The sequence below is a fragment of the Dipodomys merriami genome, unplaced genomic scaffold (genome assembly GCF_024711535.1).
Source record: "Dipodomys merriami isolate MVZ:Mamm:240054 unplaced genomic scaffold, mDipMer1.0.p SCAF_10, whole genome shotgun sequence".
In the NCBI taxonomy this organism is placed as follows: domain Eukaryota; kingdom Metazoa; phylum Chordata; class Mammalia; order Rodentia; family Heteromyidae; genus Dipodomys; species Dipodomys merriami.
Window position 1 is genome coordinate 41,349,720 of NW_027202271.1, and position 15,330 is coordinate 41,365,049.

General features: G+C 37.9%; 2 protein-coding genes across 5 annotated transcripts in view; one reads left to right on the plus strand and one right to left on the minus strand.

Moving 5' to 3' along the window:
- Positions 1 to 131, minus strand: part of Cep290 (centrosomal protein 290) — a 67,815-nt gene extending 67,684 nt beyond the window's left edge. The window contains exon 1 of one of the 4 annotated variants that reach the window (XM_069989461.1): positions 42 to 131. In XM_069989461.1, coding sequence (XP_069845562.1) covers positions 42 to 44 — 3 coding nt within the window. In that variant the 5' untranslated portion in view covers positions 45 to 131. The remainder of the gene's footprint in view (positions 1 to 41) is intronic. The other 3 variants (XM_069989469.1, XM_069989477.1, XM_069989487.1) reach the window with 3 other exon arrangements.
- An 840-nt stretch (positions 132 to 971) lies between these two features.
- The window catches only part of Tmtc3 (transmembrane O-mannosyltransferase targeting cadherins 3), a 40,822-nt gene continuing 26,463 nt past the window's right edge, over positions 972 to 15,330 (plus strand). Inside the window, exons 1-6 of the mRNA XM_069989568.1 lie at positions 972 to 1,135; positions 6,028 to 6,230; positions 9,040 to 9,258; positions 11,742 to 11,841; positions 13,163 to 13,278; positions 13,684 to 13,856. Of these exons, the coding sequence (XP_069845669.1) occupies positions 6,042 to 6,230; positions 9,040 to 9,258; positions 11,742 to 11,841; positions 13,163 to 13,278; positions 13,684 to 13,856 (797 nt within the window). The 5' untranslated portion in view covers positions 972 to 1,135; positions 6,028 to 6,041. The remainder of the gene's footprint in view (positions 1,136 to 6,027; positions 6,231 to 9,039; positions 9,259 to 11,741; positions 11,842 to 13,162; positions 13,279 to 13,683; positions 13,857 to 15,330) is intronic.

The following is a 15,330-nucleotide window of genomic DNA, read 5'->3' on the forward strand; positions in this document are numbered from 1 at the left end:
TTTTTCCAATACAAACAGCATTACTAAGTTTAGAGCTTCACCATAACTCGAAGGTGTGGGCAAAGGATGGTGGTTCCTCAATAGCTAAAACAGATACGTGGGCAAAATGTCCTCTCCGCCAAGATTACAGCATCTAGGCACAAAACACCAGATGCAGCACGGGTTAGGCAATGTCTGATGACTTCTTTGCTAACATGAAAGTAAAATTCTGAGGCCCTGTCGCACACCCCTTGAAACCTCACAGACGGCGTGCGCACGCGCGAACACCTGACGGTGCCCAGCGCGCGGGGGGAGGGGGGGGGGTGGAAGTCTGCAGGTGAGCAGATTCTGAGAAGCAGGAACCGGGAGTCGGTGCTACAGGAAGGGCGCAAATAAAAGAGGGGAATCAAGCAGTGTGGGGCGAACCAGGGTTGAGAGAGGGGAGATCTCAGGCTAACGGGGGCGGGTTAGGGAGGCAGCTGCACTCGGGCTCCGATCTAAACCTGCTGGCGGAGCCAGAGCGGGACCGGGCTCCCCAGATCCACCCACCTAGGCCACGCCCGGCAATCAGTGACAGTCCCGCATCCGCCTCAACAACCTCGCTGGGCCCCCGCAGCAGCTTCTGACCACTCCCAAGGCCGTTCCAATGCCAACTCCGTCCAGAGCAAGCAAAACCCGCGGCGGCATCCGGCTGCTAGGCGACGCCCCGCCCCACACCACCACCTCCACCACTACGCTAAAGCCGGCTGTAGGTCCCGGATGCAAGGAAAGCCTACATTTTACGACCTCCGGAGATGTTTTACGGTTAAACTTTCCCGCCCGCATCCTGGACCACATTGTCAAGAACCAGGAAAAGGCGTAGGGTGTACCGAGGACTTCAAATCCCAGAGTGCAGTTCTGCGTTTTAGCTGAGCATGCCGGGAATTGAAGTTTCCGAATAGGGAACTGTAGAGCGTTCCCGTGATTCATTGCCAAAGGCTTCGCCTGTACAGGAGAGGGTGGGAAGGACCTAGAGGCGGGAGACGCCGCGGAAGATCGGCGTCTGCTTGGGTGGCCTGGGCGCCAGGAACCATGACGGTGGTTTTGGGGGCGGCCCTCACCACACGGCTCTCCCGGAGATTTCCCTAAGCCAGGCCCTCGGTGGAACCGCCCTCAGGTGAGGTCCGGTGGTGGGTCGGCGGCTGAGGCGTTGAAGGAAGCGCCGGGGTTGAGGGACTCTCCTGCCCTCGGAGTTCCGGGGCCCAGCCCGGGTCTGGAGAGGTGGGAAGGCCTCACCTGCTCGTCAGGTGTGCGGTCCGTGCTACGTCTGGGCTGGCACCTTCCCTTGCCAGAGCGGGGCAAAGTTTGCGCTTCGTGGAGCCTCGGAATTCGTCGTGGTGGAGCCGAGGGGTGCCGCCGAGTTCATTCACGGTTTCCGGAGGAGTGAGAAGCGAAGACCCGCCGCCTCCCCCGCCCCAGCCCGCCGGCCCCGCAGCCGGACGGCCTGGGGCGAAGAGGCTCTGGGAAAGGAGATCGGGGCTGGTGAAGGGGTCGTTCTGCTGTGCACCTGCCTGTTTACCCCGGGCGCTGGCTGCGACAGGCGCCCACTCGGTGTTGTTAGCCCTCCTTAATCTCTAGCAAGTTTCCCTCACCCTTCAGCTGCGCAGCCCTTCTGGAGGAGGAGGCTTCCATCACTCTAGGTAACCTTTCTGAAGAAGCGCTAGGCTTGAAATCAAAATGACATTTCCAACCGTTGGGACCAGTATCCTCTTTCATTTTTTTAAAGTGCTTTTGAATATTTTTTTTTTTTTTTGCTTTTACTGTAATTGACAATAGATTGTTTTTTCTACTTGAAGATAGATTTTTTTTTCTCTATAAAACACGTATTGAGGTTGAACAAGACATCGTTCCGCAGGAAATACAGACTCATTTTGTGAGATAAAATTGAAAGACATTTGTCATATTTGCCAACTGCTTTTTTAAAAAAAACAATGTTATACCAGATATTGTTTAGGAACTCATTTATTCTTCATTAATAGTCCAGCAGTGAAATGAGTGCTTTCATTATCCTCATTTCCCATCTCAGTTAAATTGAAGCTCAGAGAAGTTATAAGTATTGTGTTCTAACTTAATAGGGTGATTGAACATGTCCTTTTGGCTGGAAGGTTGCCATACTGACACTTCATGTAGTCTGGAAACCAATATTTCATGAAAGATTTGTTCCTCAATCTTGCTGTTTTAGTAAACTGTACATATACTGGTTTTTATAACCTTGTTTATTCAAGAATTTTAATTAAACACTTTTCATGTTTAGTGTCTTCTATAGTGTTGTAGAGGATGGCATAAGTGAAATTTACTACTTTTTGAACACCCATGCCATACTATTTTCCATCTAAATTTCTATGTCAGCCAGTCTTCATCAACACAAGATTTTATGTGACAATTTTGTAAATGGCCTTGTTACAGAAACACTTGCCTGAACCTGCTTTCTGTTTCTGTGAATAGTTTTACCTTACGGAAATCACCTCACAAAAAAGCCTTGACTTTAATAAGTACTAATTCTGCTCTCTATACCAATCACTTTAAATTTCTTAGATGTTACGTTCCTTTTGCTGACTTACCAATAGAGAAAATGAGAGCTTATTTTTACAGTGTATAAAATAATGCAGAATCATTGGAAATCTAATAACTAATGTGTACAGTAAACTTTCCTGTTTACTGTCTTTCACTTAGGGAAAGAAATGTCTCTGTAACAAGTAGATGCTTGTCTTCCTTCAACATGAGGAGACTAGAAAGAATAGTAGGAGTCACCGTTAATACAACTTTTACAAACTTTGCAAGCTAGAGTTTTTTTTTGTTTTTTGTTGTTTTTTTTTTGTCGGTCGTGGGGCTTGAACTCTGGGCCTGGGCGCTGTCCCTCAGCTCTTCAGCTCAAGGCGAGCGCACTACCACTTGAGCTATAGCGCCACTTCCTGCAAGCTAGAGTTTTTAAACTTCAAGATAGTAATAAAATCCAGTAAGTTACTTTAAGATAACAACTAATGTAAATTATCAAAACAATAATTGAGATTAGATTTTTAAAAAAATTTCTCAGGAGACTGAACTGGGAGGATTTTCTTTCCAGGCTAAAAATTCTTTAATCCATATAAAAGTCAATTTACAATTATACTATTAAGAGTAATAAAAAATGAGCACTCAATACAATTTTAATGAAGAAATTGGATTTTGTATCTATAATGCAGTTTATGAACTACATTATCTCAAATGCAGCTGGATTTGGTATACTATGTATCAGCCATTCCTCTCTCTTATAGCATATGCATATGTGTATATGCTTACATGCTTAGAAAAATCCTACAAGTTCCTACAAGAAACCATTTTTAAAACTGTTGCAGTAATAAGCCTCTGAGAATCATGTCTCCTCTGAGCACTGTATAACCTTTATTCTTCAACTTTATAGGTGATTCTTGTACAGAACCTGACATTACTCCACAGTTGAGTTTATGACATGACCTAGTATAAGCTGTCCTTTTTTCTCATCTTAATGTTCTCTTGGGAAATTTTTAAAACAACTTTTCTGTCTTTTCTGCAACCTCTTGCACATTGATTCTGAATTTTCTCCCCAAATTATATGATTTTAGTTAAAAATAGGCATGGTTGCACATTTCTGCAAACCTAGCACTCAGGAGGCTGAGGCAGAAGGATTGTGAGTTTCAGAGGCAGTCTAGGCTACATAGCAAGACCCTTAAAAAAAAAAAAAAGTTAAACAACAATGTTAATTTTGTCTTGCCCTCCATTTGTCCTGAGATTAACATTTAAAGACTTCCAGGTTAACTTACTAGCTGATATGATTATAAGAACAAAGGACCAGCTTTCAAAATTTCTTCTTCAGAATTCTTTTTTAGGGAAACCAGTTTTGCTCTTAAACTTGCACATGTGCGATTGTCAGCCTGTCTTTTAAAATATACCTGATGGTGGAGAAAACGCACAGAGCACAGAGTTTTGCACTTGTGCTTTGCCTGAAGATCTCAATTTTTTTCAGACCTCATTCAATAGTGTGTCAGCCTATGGAGCAGAAGTTACTGGAGGGTATTGTGTGAGCTCAGGGTCCTATCTGAATCTCACCTAACTGCAAATTCCTAGACAGCAGATAGCTCCTGGATGCTGAACACTCTGCCATCTGTAGGCTTGGTGGTGTTCTGCAATTATCCTTGGGCCCTGGAACTTGCCCTAAGCTAGGAAGAATAGGATCTAACTGTTCATTGTCCTAGTTTGTGATGCTTCTTTAATTTCCCAGCTCACTCATGTTAAATTTTCTGTCTCTAGTCATGTCACTCCCAAGATACTTTGGCTGGATGTCCCAAGACTCCTTCAGCTGTTCCTTGATTTTCAAGTCCTGAGGGACTGGTACCTCCACTTGAACCAGCCAACAATCCTAGAATCTGAGGGATCAATGCTTTGTTACTATAATAATCAAGCAGTGAAACTGCTCTGACTAGATAGAGCTGGGCTGGTGACCCCTCCACCTTACACTTCTAGAGGTGAATCTCCCATTAATTTATCAGCTTGTCCACATCACAGTCTTTCCTCTCCACAACCCACTCACCATCTCCTGCAGGCTCTCTGACTGGCTGACTCAGGGTACCTGAGTAGTGATTATTCCTTGTTTTTAGTCCGTAAGTACCTTAGCCTCAAATAAGAAGCTGTCTTTTTGATGGCACTGCCACTGCTATTAGGAATAGGGGAAGTAAATTGCCTTTTCCCATTCTGACTTGTGACCCTGAGGATGTCATTGTCCTACCTGATCCTCACACTGAAGTTTAAGGCTTTCAGGTGAGTGGGTACTTGATGTCCCACAACTAGTTCTGCCAGTCTTATCACAGAGGCTTACCTAGCTTACTTTGTGAAGGCTTCAAATTCACCTTCCCCTACTTTGTCAACTGTCCTGTTATTTTTCAATTGTCTCATTACTCAGCACTTGGTTCTGCTCCTCATTTCTTTTGCTCTTGAAAATATAGTCACTATTTTGTTACTTAGATTTTTCCTCTTTCATGGCATGCAATGGAGTAAGCTTCTACTCTGCCATTTCTCCAATGAAAACTTCAATGAGACCTTCATCTTCTCTTGTTAAGGCCCTTGGTAACTAGGATAGCCATTCTCAACTGCAGGGGATTTGGACACAAACAGTTTTGTTTTATTTCAGTCTGGGGGGGAACTGTGTCTTCCACAAGTAGACTTAAAACACTAAGAAGGATTGCAGTTTATGTAGAGCTATATTGTAGGGCTAATTTGTGTGTGTGTGTGTTTGTGTGTGTGTGTATTCTCCAGTTAATATAGACCCTTCTACTTTAAACCATTGCCTCACTGAATCCTTTCTAAAGTAGTAGCCCGTATGTTACATTGCTACTTTATTGTGAGGCGAGGGCTAACAGCTTTTGTTGTAAGGTATCAGGTATTTGTTGTTCAGATATCCAAAGGGCCAAATAGATAATCAGTCTGAGTGGAAGAGAGGAATAGTAGCACCACAGTTCTTTAAAAGGTAGATAAAAGCAGCCAAGAAAAGTATTTTTCACAAATGTAAACAAAGGTGTAGAATATCTAAATTATATTGGTTTTAAATACATAAAATACTAATATTCATAAGCTCCTTCAGAGGTTTGGAAAACCTGTGTTGTGTTTATTTTTACACACACACACAAATAGTTTAGATACTCCTGGAGCACATCATACTGGTCTTTTAAACTTATTTTAAGTATTTGTGTTTTCCCTTGTAGCCTGATTAATGTCAATTGGTAAGGACTCCACTGTCTATTTAACTAAACATTAAATATGATTTAAAAAACTGGAAGAACTATGAAAACAAAAAATTTTGCCTTAGGTTAGACATATGACAAATTGATTAGCTAATGTTTCTTAGCAGTGTGAAGTATATGAGTTGAGCCTTTCTGTGTAAGTATTAACTACAGTCTTATTATTTACTGATACTGTGGTTACTTGAAATAGTTACCTGAAATATGTTGCTTATTTCTTTTTATCTTCCATGTTGCCTTCTTTTCCCTTTGTCTGCAGTTATTATAGGAAAGATGGGTGACATTAACCTCAAAGAAATAACCTTAATAGTAGGTGTGGTTACTGCTTGCTATTGGAACAGCCTGTTCTGTGGGTTTGTTTTTGACGATGTTTCAGCAATACTGGATAATAAAGACTTGCATCCATCCACACCTTTAAAAACATTGTTTCAGAATGACTTCTGGGGAACCCCTATGTCAGAGGTAAGTAAGTACTTTAGAAGAAATAACTTCTTTGTAATAAGTTGGACAGGAAGTTAAAAATTCAGTTATCTTTAAAGTAGTACTGGATTATTTCCTTTGCCGTGTACCTTAGCTTACTTTATAAAAATTAATATGTATATGTAAAACCAAACTTGTAGCTGAACACTGGAGGCTCACATCTATAATCTTAGCTACTCAGGAGGCTGAGATCTGAGGACCTCTTTCTAGCCCAGGCAGGAAAGTTCATAAGATCCTTATCTTTAACCACACAAAAGCCAGAAGTTGAGCTGTGGCTCAAGTGATAGAATGCTAGCCTTTAGCTAAAAAGATCAGGGACAGTGCCCAGTCCCTGAGGTCAAGCCCCAGGACCAGCACCAATAAAAAGTGTAAGAAGAGCCTGAGGTGTAATGGAAGTCTGTTTCTTGCTGAATGATTATTTTTCTTGTGTAAGTTAGGCAATTGACTGGCCTCATCTTTTGTAACTGCAGTATGGATTTTAACATTGGATTTTAAAGGTAAAAATAATTAAGTATACACATATTGCCCACTACCTCTCTGTAATCAAAAAGTTTATGAAAAATTCAAAGACATTTTGAAAGTCACTGTTAAACTGTTCAGGATTAAATCTTTGCTGATTTGGTTATCATACAGACTGGATTTTAATGTTATATGAAATGGAAAGTGGCATACAGCTTTTAGATGGTAAGTTACTTCTCTAATGTATGTAAGACAATAATATCTGAGGATAAACACATTAGTCTCTAATACGAATGTAGATTTTGAACACATTGTTATTGAAGCATAACGTGCAATATTTCTGTAGTTGTTTTTCAGTCATCATTGTTGTTCTCTCTCCCCATTCCCTAAATTTTGACATTAAAAAACAATAAGGATCTGATTTTTCATTCTGCTAGTCATAAACATATAAGTACTTATTAAATAAATAGACTTTTCTTTCCTACATTACCTCCTTTTAGTCTTACAAAAAAACGACGTTTGATAATGAAGGTTAAATTCACAATATATTATTTCCATGCAGTTTTCTCTTCTCTACCTCTCTTCTGTATGTTGAGACTCTTAGAAGTTCAAATCCATTCCCCTAACCTATCCTAGTAACCTATTGTAGATGTATTCATAAAATTGAATTCTAAACTGACAGTTGACCAATTTAAAGACCTTGTAAGAGCATATCATGGTGTCAGTGCTCTGTTCTATGTGTGATTATTTTTCTAAACTTTGCAGATTGCATGTTTCATATTTTCCCAAGCTCCCCTATACAAACAAAGATAAAGATTTGTATTAATATTCATAGACTGGCAGACTAAGAACACAATTCCAATGAATATGTTGAGATAGAGTGGTAAATAAATTAGAATGGAATGGCAGTTTTTTACAGTTAGTTTGTTTGCTTGTTTTTACTGGTACTGTGGTTTGAACTCAGGACATCATGCTTGCTTGCCTTACTTGTTCAGTGGGCACTCATCACCTAAGCCGCCACTCTAACCAACCTATTGTTAGTTATTTTGGAGGTTGTGTCTTAGGAATTTTGTGAATGGTCTGGCTTCATTTTTAGATCCTCCTGAGTAGCTAGGACTACAGGCAAAAGCCACCAACACCAAGCTTCCTGATCCTTTTTGATTGGCATATTCTCTCCTTGTAGCAAATGTGAAACTAGGCAAAAATTATTTTTAGTATTATTTAGTTACTATAAGCCTGCACAAAATGCTGGAATTGGTACTTCTGAAGAACTAATAGTTGATGTTACTAAATAAGAGTAATTTGGAAAACCATTTTGGACTTTTAGGTGTAGGACATTCTTTTTATCCATATGAGTAATGACACATTAGAGGTCTTTGGACTACCATGGGCTTCTCAAGTGTTTAAATTATTTCTTGTAGACCCATTCTGTAGATAATGTACTACTTTGTATTTCACAGTCCTGACTACACAATAAAATACTTCTTTTGGGAGCATTTTAATCATTACTGGGGCTAGGAATGTGGCTTAGTGGTAGAGTGCCTGCCTAGCATGCAGAAATCCTGGGTTTTATTTCTCCATATCACCTAAACAGAAAGAACCAAGATGTAGGGTACTAGCCTTGAGCACAAGAAGCTCAGGGACAGCACCCAGGCCCTGAGTCCAAGCCCCAGGACTTGCAAAAAAAAAAAAAAATCATTACTAAGGTTCTACATTAGTCTGTCACCACATGGATGTGATCAATATTTTTTTTGCATTGTTTTACTCATATTGAATGTTGTTTTTTTGAGGCTGTTTTGGGGCAGTGAGATTGATAGGTAAGTCATGTAGGTAGTTTTCTGGTACAGTCTTGGGCTGAGAACCACAGGGCTTTCTAATAACATTTGGCCTATAAAGTATCTTCATTTAAAGTTCCTTGTGTTAAGGTAACTTCTGTAGAAATGGCTTGAGTCACTACACCCAACTGAGTACCATTTTGAAAGAACAGTATTCCAGCTAAACTGGTATACATTCTTTTCTTTTATTTCCTTTTGAAGCCAGCAGTTATATAAACTTTTGCATTGGTACTAGGTAAGAAGGCAAGCTTTGGAAATAACCCAGTATTAAAGGAATTAATATCAAACTCTACTATTCTCTGATTACTGTGTATCATGGAAATTAAGTTACCTGAATTTTGAACATAAGAAATAGAAAAATAGATGATAATCTCTCTTGCATGTATTACTTTGGGGGGGGTATTAAGTTAATAATAATAATAAAAAAGAAGTAACTAGTTTTTTTCAGCCTAAAGAGCTAAGTACTTTAATAATCACTGGTTGTTTTTCCTTTTTAGGAAAGAAGCCACAAGTCTTACCGACCCTTAACAGTGTTGACATTTCGCTTGAATTATCTCTTTAGTGAACTAAAGCCAATGTCATATCATCTTCTAAATACAGTTTTTCATGCTGTAGTCAGTGTGATATTTCTTAAAGTCTGCAAACTTTTCCTGGACAACAGAAGCAGTGTGATTGCTGCTTTGCTTTTTGCAGTACACCCAATTCATACAGAAGCAGTAAGTAAAATGTATTACTTTTATTTTAACAAACATTAAGTAGTTACTGTAAGAAGAAAAGGTTGCCTAGTTTTCATTCAGATATTTGAATTCTCCTAAATGAATACGTGTTTATTCTCACATAGATAGGAAATATAATTTTCCTACTACATAAAAATTTTAAATTTGGCTGGGTGCTAGTGGCTTGTGCCTGTAGTCCTAGCTACTCAGGAGGCTGAGTTCTGAGGATCATGGTTCAAAGCTAGCGTAGACAGGAAAGTCCATGAGACATCTCCAGTTAACCACCAGAACACTGAAAGTGGCACTGTGGACAAGTGGTAGAGCATTTGCCTTGAGCTGAAATGCTGAGGGACAGCACCCAGGTCCAGAGTTCAAGCCCACAACCAGAAAAAAAAAAAAAAATTAAATAGTTTCTGAAGCTAGCATTAACTCACCTAAAAACATGTATAATCTAACTTTAATAATATAAAATTTAAACGAATAGTTTTCTGCTAATTTTTTTATTTTATTTTTTATTGTGAAAATACTGTACAGAGGAGTTACAATTACATGGGCAAGATAATGAGTACATTTCTTATCAAGCATTGTAGCCTCCTCCTTTGTTTCCCCTTCCCATCCCTTCTTAGCCTCTCCCCGCCCCCCCACATGAAACTTGTAAAGTTCATTTTCGACATAACGACTTGTACATCTCATTGTTGCAGTGGGTCCACCTGTATCCCTATTTAAACGATTTGTTTTCCCCCTTCCTGCTAATTGTTTTTTGTCAGTACACATTTTACATATTGTCATCCTTGTCAATGTTAAAAGGTAGAAAATTGCCCGGCACTGGTGGTTCACACCTGTAATCATAGCTACCCAGGAGGCTGAGATGTGAGGGTCGCAGTTGGAAGCCAGCCTGGGCAGAAAAGTCCATGAAACTCTTATCTCCAATAAACTACTCAAAAAAAGCTACAAATGGTGCTGTGACTCAAGTGGGTAAAGCACTAATCTTGAGTACAGAGGCCCAGAGAATGCCCAGGCCCTGAATTCAAGCCCCAGGACCAAAAACAAAACTAGAAAATACTCAATAAAGGCAATTAATTTACTCTGGGCCCTTGTGGCTCATGCCTGTAATTACTCAGAAGGCTGAGGTCTCAGTATAAAGCCAGAGTGTCTAGCAAGAAATTGGACTTGAGAAGTGTCTAGAGTGTTGAAGTACCAGCTGAATAAGCAAGCTTATTAAGAATGAGACCCTGAGTTCAAGCCCCAGTAATAGGAAAAAATAAATAAATAAGACCAGTTTAAACGAACCATAAAAATATACGAAAATGCATGCAATTTTGAACACCTTTTCTGACAAATAATGGTAGTCAGTAGTTTTGTATTTTTTGTTATATATTTTGAAACTGAACTTGCCGTTGTCAATGTATTTAGCCTTTCTCTAAAACTATTATTATTATTGCTATTCTTATTATCATTATTTTGGTAACTCCCAGCAAGAGGTAAGTACTCTGTTAAGTTACTTTTGTTACAAGCTTTCCTTTGTAAGCTAAAGTGTGTATTTCCCACTGACTATGGCATCTGGCTAAGGACTTTTCCATTCATTTACAAAAGTTTGTTTTAAATTTTACAGTGAGCTCAAATGCTTTAAAATGATAGCCTGGAATTTTATATGTAATGTTTTTATACCTACGTATTTTAATAACTTACTTTTAAGGAAAAAGGTAAAGAGGTTAGATTTTTTTGTTTGTTTTCTTTTGTGCTAGTCCTAGGATTTGAACTAAGGGTCTGAATGTTGTCCCTGAGCTATTTTCCTCAAGGCTAGTACTCTTATCAGTTGAACCTCTGCTCCACTTCTGACTTTTTTGTTTTGGGGGTCTGGTCGTGGGGCCTGAACTCTGGGTCTGGGCGCTGTCCCTCAGCTCTTCAGCTCAAGGCTAGCGCTCTACCACTTGAGCCACAGCGCCACTTCCGGCTTTTTTTTTTCTTTTTGCTTATGTGGTGCTGAGGAATCGAACCTAGGGCCTCAGGCATGCAAGGCAAGCGCTCTACCACTGAGCCACCTTCCCAGCCCCTTCTGACTTTTTTGGTACTTAATTGGAGATAAGAGTCTCAGTGACTTTCTTGCCTGGGCTGCTTTTGAACTGCAATCCTTAGATGTCAGCTTCCTGAGTAAGTAGGATTACAAGCATCAGCCACTTGTACCTAGCAAAGTGTTTAGGTTTTTAAAGAACTCTTCTAAGTATTATACTGTAAGTATATAAAATGTTATCATTAAGTAAACCTGGGTAACAAATACACAGAACCTCTTTGTTCTACTCTTCCAATGTCTTCTGAATCTACAAACTTATTTCAAAATAAGTTTGAAATAATAATAAAAGCAAAGTATCACTAATAAATTTCTATCAATTTACCACCTGATAGCACTGAAATGTTGAGAAACAGAAGAATGCTTTACAGTACTCTCCATTAATATGAACTACCCTCCCTCTTTCTCTCTCTAGGTAACAGGTGTTGTTGGAAGAGCAGAACTTTTGTCATCTATCTTTTTTCTTGCTGCATTTTTGTCATACACCAAATCAAAAGGACCAGATAATTCTATAGGTAAATATCTTAACATTTACTTTCCTATAGTTAAAAAAATTGATCAGATACACTTTATTAATTCCAGGTACCTCTTGTTACACATTAAAAACAGTACTTGGTGTTTATCTTTATGTGTTTTACTTTAGCAGGTATGGAAATTACCTAACTCTTAACATTGTCAATCAATATTAAAAATGATGTGCAGTTTATATTTTATTATAGGCCAATAGATTCTATATGATCAAAATTTTAAAACCATAATATATAGTTTTGAGTTTGTCTAGTTTCATTTTCTGTATCTGTAAAAAAGAAATGATAGAAATATCAATGGTCTGGTTTTGAACAACTAGAAGACTATAATATTGTTTCAGTAAAGTCAAAAGACTTCTAGTGTTTAGCTTTTGTGATAGGTTACCATAGTTCAAGTATTTATTTGTTATGTACCCTTCTCCTGAATGTGATTTGTGTACATTAGCTCACTAATCCTAATGATATTTGTCATTAGTAGAACACAAGATCAAGACAGTTAAAAATTCTTTTAGAGTATGGGATAGTTGACATGAAAAAGGCTTCATATAATAAGTCTTAGTCTTTATTTGTTTAATTTTTTTCCTGAATCTTGTGTGTATGGGGAGGGTGCAGGGTCTTACTATAATTCCAACATATCAATTGTGTATGTTTGGAAATAAAGATTTAAGAAATAAGTGATGTGGTCAAACTAGCTTCTTTGTTTTTTTAATAGTGGTGTGGATCAAACCCATGGCTTTTCTAATACTAGGAAAGCATTTACCTCTGAGCTATTTATGCCTCTCTTTTTTGTGATTTTGCTTTTTGTTTCTTCTGTTGTTGTTATTGTTATATATTGGGATATAAATTCCTGCTTGCAGGCCAGGGACTCTATTATTTAAGCTTTTTTATGAGTAGGTTTTGTTTTTACTTTTGTTGTGAACCAGCTCTGGGGCTGGAATGCAAAGATTTACATTCTTGCTAAACCTCTTCTGCTCACTCTTTTACTTCTGGCTTTACTGGTTAATTGGAGATAAACATCTCAGATTAGTTTTCATTTTTGATTGGTAGCTTTTGAATTACTGAATTCAACCCATAAAATTACTCTAATCTCACCACTCTCCATTTAAAAGTTAGTGTTTTAAGTTAAGTGGTTTAAGTTAGTATTTTGGATTAGTTAATTTTCATTTCCACAGACATTTCTTTTTACCTTGGACTTATACATGTTGGTGTTTTTCTTTGAATATATGAAGCAAATGCTACATAGATAATTAAAATACATCTTAACACATAAAAGTATTAATATTTTTTTTTTCCTATTCTTAAATTTCAGTGTGGTCACCAATAGCATTGACAGTGTTTTTAGTGGCTGTTGCAACATTGTGTAAAGAACAAGGAATCACAGTTGTAGGAATTTGCTGTGTGTATGAAGTATTTGTTGCTCAGGGGGTAAGAAAAATAAATATTCTTATTCTCTAATATCCTAGCTAAATAAGATGTAAATGACTTTATTATCTGAATATATTATTACAAATAAAATAAATCCAGCAATAATACCAATCCAGTAATGATACCAAAAAGTTAGAAGAGAAAAGCATGTTTTGTCTTCTGCAAATTAACTTTTTAGGACACCTTCAGTTAAGGACTACTTGTGAAGTTTCAATCATGGAATCTTCAGGCAAATTGGGAATGCATGCAATAATACCATTACAGTACAGTTTATTATCAGTAAGATTATTATCAGTTCTACAAATTGTACCACATTATTTTGTTATCCTTAATTTACATTGAGGAAAATACGTTGAAAATATATCTTGATATTTGTAATTTAAACATTTTTTTTCTCTTTTTCAGTATACTTTGCCCTTATTAGGTACTACTGCTGGACAGTTTCTTCGTGGAAAGAGTAGTATTCCATTTTCTATGCTGCAGACACTAATAAAGCTCATTGTCTTGATGTTCAGTACATTATTACTTGTTGTCATTAGAGTCCAGATTATTCAGTCCCAACTTCCAGTGTTTACAAGGTATGAAATTCTGGTTGTTGTTTCTGTTCTTCTGTACTCTATTACATTGACTGGAAGATTGCTAACCATCATAAATGTTCCATTAAGTCTTGGGTTAACATTGAATTTTTAGCACTTTTTTGATCTATAATCATCATATTTAAAATATAATATTTAAAATACACAGATTGATTATTTTGGTCATAAATATGTACTCAAGAAACCACAACAAAGCTAATTACCTTCCCCCAACTGGTTAAGTGTTCAGGTTAATATTGTCTTCCATATCTTAGTAATATATGTCTACTTTTATTAAATAGTAGTATTTTGAGAGAACAATGTCAGTTGGATTAATCCATGCAGTGATTGTTTCCTTTTATTCTGTTGTTAGATCAAGATTTTCATCTTCTGCTACTTTCCTTTGTCTATGAAGAACTTTATCATTTCTTTCTCTACTAGAAATAACTTAACTTTTGTGTGTATAAATACCTTTATTTTACATTTATTTTTGAAACATGATTTCTCTTGAGTGGGGAATACTATCTTGACTGTTTTTCATTCAGAATTTTATGATTGTTGCTTTACTATTTCTCAGGCTTTAGTATAGGGCTAATTTCATTTCATGGGAGATTTCTGACTATTCTACCAGTGGATTGAATATCCAGTATTTCTCCTCTGACTGCTGAGGAACTTCCTTTTCAGTCTGACAGTAGGGGATTTTATCTCCTAATTTTTTCAGGATGTCTTTTTTTGACATAATTTTCCTTTGAAAATGAAAACTGCTATTAACAAGTGACCACAAATTAGATAACTTAAAACACCAAATTCATTTCCTCACAATTTGGCAGTCTTATATCCAAAATAAATATGTTGGCATAGTTGGTTCCTTCTGGAGGCTTTGAGGAAGCATTTGTCCTATGCATGTTTCCCAACTTTTGTTGATTGCTAGCAATCTTGAGCATTTCTTAACTTGTAACTATAGATAGCTTTCCAATCTTCTCCATCTTTATATGGCCGTCTTTCCCATGTGTCTCTGTTTGTCCTCTCTTTTCTATTATAAATATTACTAGTCATTGAGGTTTTTTCCTACTCTAACTTAGTACGACCTTATCTTAACAAGTTACACTTATAAAGCTGTGTTTTTAAGACCATATTCTAAAACTCTAGGTAGGCATAAATTTTGGGGACATAATGATTTAACTCATTATATTGACCTTCACATATATGCTAACAGGAATTTTTCATTAGTACCTGAAAAGTGGATAGTGACCATCAAGTTCACTTACTCAGCAGCTTTATTCTCTCTGGTATGCTGTCCCACTAACCCTAGCCCCGGCCTCCTGTCTCTTTTCTCAGCTCAAGTGTACTGCTAGGCTTGGCCTGGGCTCTACCAACTAAAAGCTCTATCCAGTACTGAATTCTTTCCAGGTAGGGCATCCCTCATTTGTTTTCTTTCCTCTCTTAGTTATCACTATCTTTCTTTGCCTGATCCTTA